The 12818-nt window shown below is 37.4% G+C and overlaps 1 protein-coding gene across 1 annotated transcript in view; it reads right to left on the bottom strand.

Annotated features, from left to right (window-relative positions):
- abcb11a (ATP-binding cassette, sub-family B (MDR/TAP), member 11a) overlaps nucleotides 1-12818 on the bottom strand; it is a 60594-nt gene that overhangs the window by 29296 nt on the left and 18480 nt on the right. The window contains exons 10-16 of the mRNA XM_056465935.1: nucleotides 11755-11929; nucleotides 8668-8781; nucleotides 8458-8568; nucleotides 6490-6615; nucleotides 5733-5936; nucleotides 5271-5441; nucleotides 318-519 (exon numbers count right to left, since the gene is read on the bottom strand). Of these exons, the coding sequence (XP_056321910.1) occupies nucleotides 318-519; nucleotides 5271-5441; nucleotides 5733-5936; nucleotides 6490-6615; nucleotides 8458-8568; nucleotides 8668-8781; nucleotides 11755-11929 (1103 nt within the window). The remainder of the gene's footprint in view (nucleotides 1-317; nucleotides 520-5270; nucleotides 5442-5732; nucleotides 5937-6489; nucleotides 6616-8457; nucleotides 8569-8667; nucleotides 8782-11754; nucleotides 11930-12818) is intronic.

The following is a 12818-nucleotide window of genomic DNA, read 5'->3' as shown; positions in this document are numbered from 1 at the left end:
ACCTCATTAACCTAGTTAAGCCTTTAAATGTCACTTTAAGCTGAATATTAGTATCTTTAATAATATCTAGTAAATATTATTTACTGTCATCATGGCAAAGATAAAATAAATCAGTTATTAGAAATGAGTTATTAAAACTATTATGCTTATAAATGTGTTGAAAAAATCTCGCTGTTAAACAGAAATTTGGTAAAAATATACAGGAGGGCTAATAATTCTGACTTCAACTGCATGCTCATTTTTGAGTGAATGTCTTCTCAGGCAATATGTGAACATGACGTTCTAAATAATTAACTTCTGAAACTGGCTGTACTCACTGTTCTCTGGCTTATCAGTGTCCGTGTCCTTTCCTTGATTCTGGAGCGTGACTAAGGTGAAGTAAACTCCCTTTCTGTCCAGTAACTGGCTGTGTGTGCCTCTCTCAACAGCACGGCCATGCTCAAAGCCCACGATCACGTCTGCGTTACGGATTGTGGACAGACGATGTGCGATGCTGATAGTCGTCCGGCCCTGTCGAGCCTGCAAAATGCCATGAAATGATTGTGTGGAAATCTCTCTTACTTGAACAAAGCTACATTCATTTGCTTACAAAATTATATTTAGACTAACCATCCACACCAGTATAACATAGAACATTCAATTCTAGGACACTAACACAAAAAAAGTCAAGGGGCCATTAACATTGTGTCTCATGTGTGCACAAGTTTGTTATTTCCAATGGAGGTGTGCAGCTTGTATGCACAAATACACTGAAAAAAGTGTTGCATGCAAAACTGTTGCAAACAATTTATTTGTTTTGAATCTAAACAAACAAATTAAATTGAGCAATGTTCAACTTGATTTGTTTGTTTAAATTCAGCCCAAATAAATTGTTTACAACCACTTAAGGTAAAAAATTTTTGTAAATCCAAGGAATCATCTTTGAATAATTTTTTTGAGTGTAGGAAGTGACTCGCACACACAGTGTGCAAGCACAATGACACGCTTACATTTTCCAGGTGCACCCAGTTGAAAACATCTCACAGGGTTCCCACTTTCATGAACAATTCAACAGATTCAAGGACTTCTAAAAGCATTTTTAATTTTAAAACAAGCACCTTTGTACTTCATATCCCAGCATATAGCACCATTAAAGTCCTTATTTCACTTACACTTAATATTTACATTAAAAATATTATACTAATCATAAACAGCCATGTTCAAACAGTCATGTTCAAAGAACTTTAATACAATTAAAATCTGGTAATATTCAAATGCAGTCTCTGAAATATTGATCATATGTGCATCATGTGTCTCAGTTCTTGTGCAAAATTAAGAAATTCACAGTTTTTTCATTCAGTATTTCATTCAACAGTTTTTAAATTGTTAAAATAACACCAAAAACGTTAAAATTCTAGCACTTTCAAGAGCCTATGTATGTTTTTAAGTATTTTCCAGGCCTTGAATACATATGTCTGAAATTCAAGCACTTTCAAGAATTGTGGGAAGCCTGAGCTCAAATTTTCAGAATACCATGAGCACACCGTGAGTCATGTGACTAGAACTAACCAATCAGCTTCATACTTTTTATGAAATATACAAGTTTCAAGACTAATGGTACACTCTCAGAAGAAAAGGTATACGGTGGTACAAATAATGTTATTTAAGGACCAGTTTTGTACCTTTGTAAAAGTTGTACCTTAAATGGTACAGAAAAGACCTCTTATGATACTGTTCTGTACCTTTTATGGTACAACTGAAATGAAGGTGCACAATTGTTGGACTATTCCTTCTTTATTACAATAACTATGAAAATAAATATGACTGGAAAGGCAAAGTGATTTATGAATAATTTCCATATTAAAACATGAATCATCATTTAAAAGCTTATGCTTAAAGAAACTCATAAAGATTAATTATTTTCTATAACACAAAACAACTGGTACAACATAAAACTATATTAATTATAAACTAAACATTGCTATTAAACTAAACATTTAAGGCATTTTAATAAACATTTGGTAAGCAATTTCTAATAAATACAGTTCTACGCCTTTTGGTGTATCTGCACCATTTGGCGTTTGATTTCCACTGCGCACGTGAGTTGGCAAAAATCCTGCATATGCAAAGTGTTCATGCAGATATTTGAGTATTGTAAAACTAATCAAACATTGTGCATATCACATTACAATACTTTTGCAGAATTCAATTTCTATTTTAAAATTGCGTGAATTAAATGAACTTTTAAGTTACAAAGGTATTGTGTGGAAATTTGAGTATAAAACGGCTTTATATTGTACACGGGTAAATGTATATCTGTAAAGTTTTTGTGAAAAGTGTTGTGAAATGTTCAGCAAAAAACAGATCTTTTGATTGATGTTAAAGTGTTTTTTATTCTTTATTGTAAATGGAAAAACTGCATTTACACAAAAAATTAACAAAAACTTTTTAAAAACATAGTTTAATAAATGTATTTGATGCTTTATATTATTGAAGTATTTTGCTGAAAATAAATTGACCCATTTTGGAGAGCAAAATTTGTTGTTATGTGACATATTCAAAAGACTTAAAGAGCCCCTATTATGGGTTTTTGAAAATGATCTTCCATGCAGTGTGTAACACAGCACTAAGTGAATGAAAACATCCAGCTGAGGTTTAAATCTGAAAGTGCGCCGTGTTTAAAACTGTTGATTCTTTAACGAAATGGTTGACTCAGAGACGAATAAATGGATCATGTTGGGTTTAGATCTATTGCATGAACGCATCAACGTCAGTACGGTACATCACCAAATATGAAGTTCCAGATCCGGTAAAATGTGAACACGCTTTACATTCAGACACTAGCGCGAGATCGGGGGATCACGGGACTGCTTATGACGCGAAGATGACGATCACTGACAGATGGAGATTCGGCTGCTGAAAGTTCATTTTCACAACAACACCACAGTATAGCCAGACTAGTGCACCTTTAAATAGTTCTTGAAGGAACACATTTGACACTTACAAAGTGTCTTGTCAATGTAGTGGTACCTTCATGGATCAGATTTGTACCTTTTATAAGGGTACAATATTGTATCTGCAGGTTTTAAAAACCAAAAGGTACATTTTGCTTTCCCATGGTACAAATCACGTCCTTAAAAGGTACAAACTGCAATGGTACAAATTAGTTTCTTTGTCTTAAAGTACAATTCTGTTTCATAAAAAGGTCCTGCCCCAGTGACAAGGGTTTGTACCTTCTTTGGTACCGATTTGTGCCATTTTTTTTTTGAGAGTGTAGATTATTTACCTCAGACAAACACAGAGCACCCAAACACAGCAGTTCTTTTTAATTATCTCCATAAATAAAATGTGTCAGAGCTGCAGCAATGGTTGACCAGTATGTCATCCTCAGTTGATGGTTGCCCGGCAACAACAGAGTAAACACAGACACAACTAGAGTGATATGCTAAGATCATTAAAGAAATCTTTTGCATAAATATTAATTTAATTTGAATGAAATTCTATAGACAATTCAATACAATACAAAAAAGATGTATTATAGGATTATCTGTTTCCTTAGACTTGACACATGGCAGAGAATTAGGTTTATTAAGTCTTACCTCTCATACCTGACTCATCATCCCTCCTTTTTGCTTCATACAAAAAAATCTATCAGTATAGGCATGCTTAGTAAGATCACCGTCATATTGTTTAAGCTTTAGTTTTGTTGACTTTCAAAACAAAAAAGGCTGTTATGCCAGTTTTACAATGCATGAGCGGCGCGTGAGCAGCAAGTAGCCTGCTTTTTTGGCGCGCATGTTAACTACCGGGACTCGCACCGGCAGAAGAGCAGCGCGTGCGAGAGGCGCGTGTGTTCTCTGCGCACACGCAGAGATGCGTCTGTTTGCTTTTTGATTGCATTGCTTTCACCAGCGTTGGTTCGGTTGCACATAGAGAATAACGTCTTTATTTCGGAATTACCACTCTTAATAAATACACTTGCATATGAAGTAAATCATGTCTCAAAGCATTTACTGGGGCACTGGAGATTTTTACTGGGGCACGTGCCCCAGTGAATTAGGTCTAGCGACGCCCCTGGTTTCTATGTAGTTTCTGAATGCCTTATGTGTTAAAAAGACAATTTATAAACAACAGCAGAACTAAACATTTCCATATAATTATTTTACCATGTTTTTAAAAGTAGATTATAGCTAAATAGATTGTTTCATACCAGCAACATTTCAACCATAGTAAATATAAATGCTTTTTTTATAATTATTTTTTCGGGGTTTTCACCTTTAATGGACAGGATAGGATAGAGTACTGACAGGAAAGCATGGGGAGCAGAGAGAGGGCAAGGATTGGCATAGGACCGCGAGGCGGGAAACAAATTTGGATCGCTGTGAGCACCGGAGCACCGGAGCACCGTTCACGTGTTGATGCACTAACCACTACACCACTGGCACCAAAAAAATTAAATAAAATAAAAAATAAATAAATAATGGGCAGCACGGTGGGTAGCAAAATGGGTAGCAATGGGTAGCAATGGGTAGCAAAATTGCCTCATAGCAAGAAGGTCACTGGTTTGAGCCCCAGCTGAGTCAGTTGGCATTTGCATTTCTGTGTGGAGTTTGCATGTCCTCCCTGTGTTCGCGTGGGTTTACTCCGGGTGCTCCGGTTTCCCCCACAAGTCCAAAGACATGCGGTACAGGTGAATTGAATGAGCTAAAGTGGCCGTAGTGTATGTGGGTGTTTCCCAGTGTTGGGTTGCAGCTGGAAGGGCATCTGCTGCGTAAAACATGTGCTGGATAAGTTGGCGGTTCATTCCGCTGTGGCGACCCCAGATAAAGGGAATAAGCCGAAAAGAAAATGAATGAATGAATAAATAAATGTTTGTAGATGTTTTATAACTTGTGTCTAGCTATGTTTGTTCATGTTAAAAATATATAAATAACAGATTTGTAATAACGTTTGACGATTTGGGACAGGTGATTCATATTTCATGCTTCTGAGCTTCCATTAAGGGTGCATAGTGCATTTCGATGAATTCAGGGTGCATTGTGGGACTTTTCAGAGTGCAGACGTTTCAGTGCACTGGAAAAAATGTGTAACAGACAGCACTTATATTAGCTTATGCCCTGATCAGTGCACTGACTAATAAACAAGTGTGCTTATTGAGATCCCATTTGACATTTATGGCAAATCAATAATTGGATGAATCAGAATATAATATAGCAAATCAGCAAGATGAAAGGATGACTGTGCAAAGGTTATATTTTAGCCTCAGTTGGTGAGGATATCATTAATCTCACCTTGTCCAAGGCCTCCTGTACGACAGCCTCACTCTCGTTATCCAGCGCTGATGTGGCCATGTCTAACAGGAGGATTCTGGGATTCCTGACCAGAGCTCGAGCAATGGCGATCCTCTGCTTCTGCCCTCCGCTCATTTGTCCTCCACCTTCACCAACCAATGTGTCAAATGTCTTCAAAACACCACACTTTAATTAGTTTGAGATCTAGATTTAACATGCAAAGCTAACATAGAACAGGATTTTTTTTTAATTAAAAATGTTGAACATTAAACTAATAAGCTGTCCCCCAAAAATCTGAAAACTTGTGTTGATTTATCTAATTTTAAATAAGTAGTTTGAAAAAGCAGCAAAAATAATTTGAGTGTATTTTGTAACAAATTACACCCAACATTAATTGAGATACGGTTAAGATGTGGTTGTGGTAGTGCGTGTACTGATCTTCTACTACAGTAACTGTCTCACCTGAGGAAGACTCATGATGAAGTTGTAGGCATTGGCCTGTTTGGAGGCCTCTATGATCTCCTCCATCGTGACTCCGGCTCTGCCGTATCTGATGTTTTCAGCGATCGTGGTGGCGAACAGAACCGGCTCCTGCTCCACGATGCCAATAAGAGAACGCAACCACTGGATGTTCAGACTTCTGATGTCATGACCATCCAAGGAAACCTAAAAAATGACCAGAACAAATGCTGACACACAACCAGATATCCAACACTAGACCGGACATCCAATTTAGGATTTGAGTGCATTAAATAACATTAATTCAGGGAGGTTTTTATTGATAAATACAAAATGCATAGTTACATACACACAAATCATTTGCTTCATTCATTTTTCTTCAGCTTAGTCGCTTTTATATCAGAGGTCATCACAGCGGAATGAACCGCCAACTATTCCGACATATGGTTATGCAGCGGATGCACTTCCAGCTGCAACCCAGTACTGGGAACCACCCATACTACACTACGGCCAATTTAGTTCACCCAATTTACCTATAGCGCATGTCTTTGAACTGTGGGGGAAACCGGAGCACCCGTAGGAAACCCACAATAAACAGTGGAAGAACATGCAAACTCCACACAGAAATGCCAATTGGCCCAGCCAGAATTCGAACCAGCAACCTTTTTGCTGTGAGGTGACAGTGCTAACCATTGAGTCACAGTGCTGCCCAAAAGGCATATTAATCATACCAAAATATCACTGGATCAAATGACAGTACCATTCCTTCACTTGGGTCGTAGAACCTCTGGATGAGTTGTATTGTTGTGGTTTTTCCTGATCCGCTGGGTCCAACAAATGCTGTCGTCTCGCCCGCTTTGACCACAATGTTCAAATCATCTAATATCTGAACACAAGAAATGCTCAGTTACGTATAGTTCACACAAAAGGAACATTTATTCACTATTTTCTCACCTTACATTAGTTCAAATTTAAGTTTCTTTAAAAAAAAAGAAAGTTGGGTAAGTTACTTTAAAAAATAATGGATTACAAATTACTGACTACTGCAAAATTGTAATCTGATTACATTACTACTTCATGTAAAAAGTAATCAGATTACTAATTACTTTAAAGTTACTTTTAAAACATACAAAACCTATGAAAAATACAAAATAAATAAACTGCAGCTCTTCAGTAATTTAATACTCACTGAAAAGCATTACAATGGGTTGATCACAGCAGCTTGACATATTCAAAAGACTTAAAGAGCCCCTATTATGGGTTTTTGAAAATGAGCTTCCATGCAGTGTGTAACGCAGCACTAAGTGAATGAAAACATCCAGCTGAGGTTTAAATCTGAAAGTGCATCGTGTTTAAAACGGTTGATTCTTTAACGAAATGGTCGACTCAAGTCGAATAAATGGATCATGTTGGGTTTGGGTCTATTGCATGAACGCATCGACGTCAATACGGTACATCACCAAATATGAAGTTCCAGATCTGGTAAAATGTGAACACGCTTTACATTCAGACACTAGCACGAGATCGGGGGATCACGGGACTGCCTATGACGCGAAGATGACGATCACTGACAGATGGAGATTCGGCTGCTGGGAATAAAAGGTGAAGGTTCATTTTCACAACACCACCATAGTATAGCCAGACTAGTGCTGTGTTTGTTCCTGTCATTTTATAGATTTTTGATACAATAACTTACGCTGCAGCGCAGGATTCACCGGCCGCTTGCTGTTAAAGAAAGGAGCAGCAGAGACTATTATGTATGGGACTTTGTCAGGGACTTTGTCAGTAACTTTTAGAGTTCATATGAATCAGTTTCTTCTTCCTCCGAATCAAAACATGCGAGTGTGATTAAAAGTGTTGCCTTGTTTTGTGTATTTAGCAAAATATGTGTTTAATTGTGTGTCATAAGTTGTAATCACCCCATGTGGCTTGTAATGACTTATCTATTATACAGACCCCCTAGTTTTTCGAGATTTTTCGCAATAAAAATGGCTTCCCCTACCATATAACACCAAAAGCACGGATTGCCGCATAACTCATCGCAGGGAATCATTTAGATTTTCTCTCGTTAACTGCAGGGAAAGACTTAAACGAAATCACTTATCGATTTCTTAAACATCATAATATGCTTGCTGTTCTGTCTGTTCCACTGCTCTGTTTCTAGATGTTTGCTCACGCTTTATTTTGCAGTCTGAATCGCGTCAAACGCACAAAATGCCCAATTCACGCCACAGGATGTCTAATCGCATCTTGGCTATGACTTCCCATGTAAATCACTCGCACTTCATCTGCTTATTGATTTTCAAATCAGTTCAACTTTTGCCAGTGTGTGGATTAATACTGAATGTGTGTCGTTGTTATTACGTGGGGTTAGGTTTAAGAGTAGAGTAATATGCTGGAGTTTAACTGCATTGCATTATTGCATTCCAGCATTGTGCTCTCACATACTTTCTGTTACTTCATAGCCGTGGTGGGCGTTTCTCTCTGTTTCGCGCTGAACGCAGTCGACCAATCACAACAGACTGGGTCATCGGTCCAATCAGCGCAGATTAGCTTCGCGCTAAGGAGGGGTTTGGGAACAAGTGAATTGCTGAACAAATCACATGTCATGGAGACAGACCCTTCTCACCCTCCCATCTCAATTTTAAGAGGCTTTGGACAAAAGCGTCTGCTAAATGACTACATGTAATTGAATTCATTCATATGCATGCAAAAAAACATAACCCACCTTCACTTCAGGACGGGAGGGATAGTTGAAATTAACGCTGTGGAATTCAATGTCACCTTTCACTTTATCTAAAGTGTGACCTTCGTCAGAGAAGCAGTCGATTTCTGGTTCCTGCATGAGAACAGGTTGACAGTGATTAATCTTTTACTGAAGCTGAAAGAATGAAATGCATTGATTTTGAGAGTGTGTGTGTGTGTGTGTTTTTCTCACTCTGTCAATGGTGTCAAATATACTCTTGGCTGCAGCTCGACCTGAAGCAAACGCCTCCAGACAAGGAGAAGCCTGACCCAGATTCATGGCCCCGATCAGAACACCAAAGAACACCTGAAGAAATATAACGTCATGTAACATACAGTTGAAGTCAAAATGATTAGCCCTGCTGTGATTTTTTTTTTTCTTTATCAAATATTTGCCAAATGATGTTTAACAGAGCAAGGAAATTTTCACAGTATTTTCTATAATGTTTTTTCTTCTGGAGAAAGTCTTATTTGTTTTATTTCAGCTAGAATAAAAGCAGTTGTTATTTTTTTAAAACCATTTTAAGGTCAATATTAAGCAGTATTTATATTCAATGATTTCAATGACTTGCCTAGTTACCCTAACTTGCCTAGTTAACCTAGTTAAGCCTTTAAATGTCACTTTAAGTGGCATACTAGCATTTAAAAAATATCTAGCAAAATATTATGTGCTGTCATCATGGCAAAGATAAAATTAATCAGTAATTAGAAATGAGTTATTAAAACTATCATGTTTAGAAATGTGTTGAAAAAATATTCTCTCCGTTACAAATTTGGGGAAAAAAAATATACAAGGGGGCTAAAGGCTGATTTATTCTTCTGGGTCAGCCTTCGCGCGGTTGCATAGCTCTCGCCATGGCAGGCACCAATGCTGATACACACCTCCCAAAAAATGTAACTACATCGCAGCAACGCATAACGTAAGCTCTGTGATTGGCTGGTTTGGTAGAGTTGACGAGTGTGGGCGGGGCTAAGAGCCACAGAACAGCAGCGAGGCCATTGAAGCGAGTGTTTACAAGTGTGGAGTCCCGTGAAGGAGCTCCAGGTGGAAACTGTTGTTTTGCCTTAAGATTAAAGTTGTTGCACGTCCACCAGTTCCCGCCTCTGAATGAGCGAGTTTGAGCTACTTCTACATTAAGGTGAAGAAACTCAACACAGAGACACAGCGTTTTGGAAGTGTTATTGCAGAGCAACACAAACAGCATGCAGAAGTATGAAGGCACGACTATGTGCAAACATAACATAATTTAACCATTGTATTAGCTGCACACGTTACGGAACAGTCAAAATTATAAAAAATAAATGCTTATGCGTATTAACAAATAAAATACATATTCATTCATTCATTCATTCATTCATTCATTTATTTTCTTTTCGGCTTAGTCCCTTTCAAATAAAATACATAAACTAATAAAATTTAAATAACATAACATAAACATAAAAACATACATAAAAAACTAAATATATATATATTTATTAAAATCTAAACTATTTATGTAAATAAATAATCTTTTTTTTTTACTCATCATTTATCTAGCCCTTATCATTCATTCATTTTCTTTTCGGCTTAGTCCCTTTATTAATCTGGGGTCACCACAGCGGAATGAACCGCCAACTTATCCAGCATATGTTTTACGCAGCGGATGCTCTTCCAGCTGCAACCCATCACTGGGAAACATCCATACACTCTCATTCACACACATACACTATGGACAATTTAGCCTACCCAATTCACCTGTACCGCATGTCTTTGGACTGTGGGGGAAACCGGAGCACCTGAAGGAAACCCACGCAAATGCAGGGAAAACACGCAAACTCCTTAAAGAAATGCCAACTGACCCAGCCGAGGCTCGAACCAGCGACCTTCTTGCTGTGAGGCGTTACCTGTGAGCATAACCTACTGCGCCACCGCGTCGCCCCTATTTACACCTTAACCATCTTTAAATTTGACCATTTTATTGAAAATTGTAGTGATTTTTTTGCCATTGTTGTTTTTAAACATGCTCATATTCTGTAGATATATTTATATCTGTTTCAGTTTTAATTTGAGTTATTTCAGTTCATTTCTTACTGTTGAAATAGTCCAAAAATAAAATAAATAAAAATAAACAGTCCATATCAGTAAAAACTAATAAACGCTGCACACTTCTGAGCAGACAATACAAAGCAAAACCCTTTGAGTAAAATTTTCTCAGTTCAGAGAGTATTTGCTCCCTCTTTAAATAGGGGAAAACAGGTTGGTAATAAGTAAAGCTGCAGTTTGTGCAGTTGCTTAATGATCTTCTGCTGAGATTTTGAGAGAATCAATGTATTATATTTCAGCGGATTTCATCTAAGGCTGTGACTGAAGTTAGTTGTAGTTTTGTGTTTCACTCCTGTGTTTCTGTTTATTAACAGCAGGTGCTCATCATCAGTGCTCAATCATCACCTAATTAATAAGTTCATTGTCTCATTAGAGCTGCGGTCACACTGGGCTTTTCCTCCCATAGACTTCCATTCATACGCACGCGAATGCGTCACACCGGAAACGCAGGGTCATGCGCTAAGTTTCGCAGTGATGCAAAGTTCAAGCTTGGTGAACTTTGACCTGCGAAATCGCATCACTTGACTGCGTGAGACCAATCGAGGATCAAAACACAACCTCCCTGGACAGAAATTTAAAACATGGAGCAAATCGCTCGCTTTTTTAAATGTCTAATCATCTTGTTTAATCTCGCCCCTTTTCGCAGCGCCGCACGACAGAATTTCGCACACACAAACTCTGGTGTGACCGCAGCTTAACTTGAGTAACTTTAACTCAATTTAGAGAGGGACCAATTACTATCTAAACCGAGTATTTTGTTGTGTATATGATGTTTGTTAGTTTAATTCAATGTCCAATGTTTCTTCTGCTTAAAATTCTAACTACTTCTGTCGAAAGATTACTAAAAATAATTTTTGTTGCTTGTTTATTGACACCCTGTATACCAGCATTCAAATGGGCATAAAACATGAACACATGACGAATAAAATGCTGTTTGTTTGTTTGAAAGCAGACGTTTGGTTCTTTATTATGATATATAATATGTTCAAATATTCCTAGCAGAAATATATTAAGAAATGTAGATAAAAATTATCAAAACATTTTGCAGTGGCTGGCAACAACTTTTTATAAATGCCGACGGGGAAAGAGTTTCCCTAAAAAAAAGTTACCTTAACACCCTAAAGGAACAGATCAGTGTTTAAATGTGCGAAGTTGTTGTTTTGAACAGGAAAATTAAATACTGTAAGTCATTTCTACCTGAACGAGTCCTCCCGGTGTGAGCTCCTGGGTCTCGATGACCAGTTTAGAGCCGAACCAGAAGGCCAGAGCGTAACACAGGAATATGATGCACCAGAGATAGCCCTGAAACACCCCGATGATCATGCCTTTCTTTATGCCCCACTCCTGTGCCTGCACCAGATTCCTGTCATACCTAAGGACAAAAACCACACAACAGTTTCTGCCTGTACAGCTTCTGCCTGCCACCAATTTAGCATCAAATGTCAAAAGCTTGACTTTTTAATCTCTCAAATTTGACTGATGTCATAATTTTAATATATACCAAATAAAAATGATGCCATACTTAGGCTCAAATTATTGAACTAAGACAACAAAATGATGACTTGATCAGTATTAGCACTTTAATTCACACACACTCATACACAGTGTTAAGGAGTAACTAGTTACATGTAACGGCATTACATAATTTAATTACAAATTAAATGTAACAGTAATTAGTTACAATTAGTGAGAAAAAATGTGTAATTAAAGTACAGTTACTTATGAAAATGTTGAAGATTACAAATGGGGTTACAACTAAAAATATCTTTAAAAATCTGGGATATGTTGAATAATAATGATCTGCTGCTTTGCCTGTTTTTGATATGCACGATGCCTTCTGCTGAGGCCATGTATTAAAGCGGTGCTATTCTGATGCTTTTGATTGGTTTTCCGGTTTGAATTTGCGGCGCACCACATCTACCAATTACTTTAAAGCATCTGCAGGTATGTAACCTAGCCTTTCTTTTATTTACAAAAGTAAATGTTTGTTGTCGTTATCGTGAGTGTACAGAAATAAAAACAGACCCTTTCATTTCGAATGATATATTATGACTCACAAAACTATCCATTTGTGAAATTCAGGGCACCAACAGACTCCTCTGGCCAAAGCGATTTTATCACATTACCAGTGTTAGGCAGTAGCGTCGCTACAAATAGTGACGTAATACTAGCTTAACTAGATTACTCAGTAGTGTGGCGGTAGCGTCGCTACTTAATAAATCAAATAGCTTTTCATAGTAGTTATGTATTATTTTAGTCAA

Source organism: Danio aesculapii, chromosome 9 (assembly GCF_903798145.1).
Source record: "Danio aesculapii chromosome 9, fDanAes4.1, whole genome shotgun sequence".
Classification (NCBI taxonomy): Eukaryota; Metazoa; Chordata; class Actinopteri; order Cypriniformes; family Danionidae; genus Danio; species Danio aesculapii.
The sequence above is the reverse complement of the archived record's forward strand: the minus strand, read 5'-3'. Positions and strand labels throughout refer to the sequence as shown.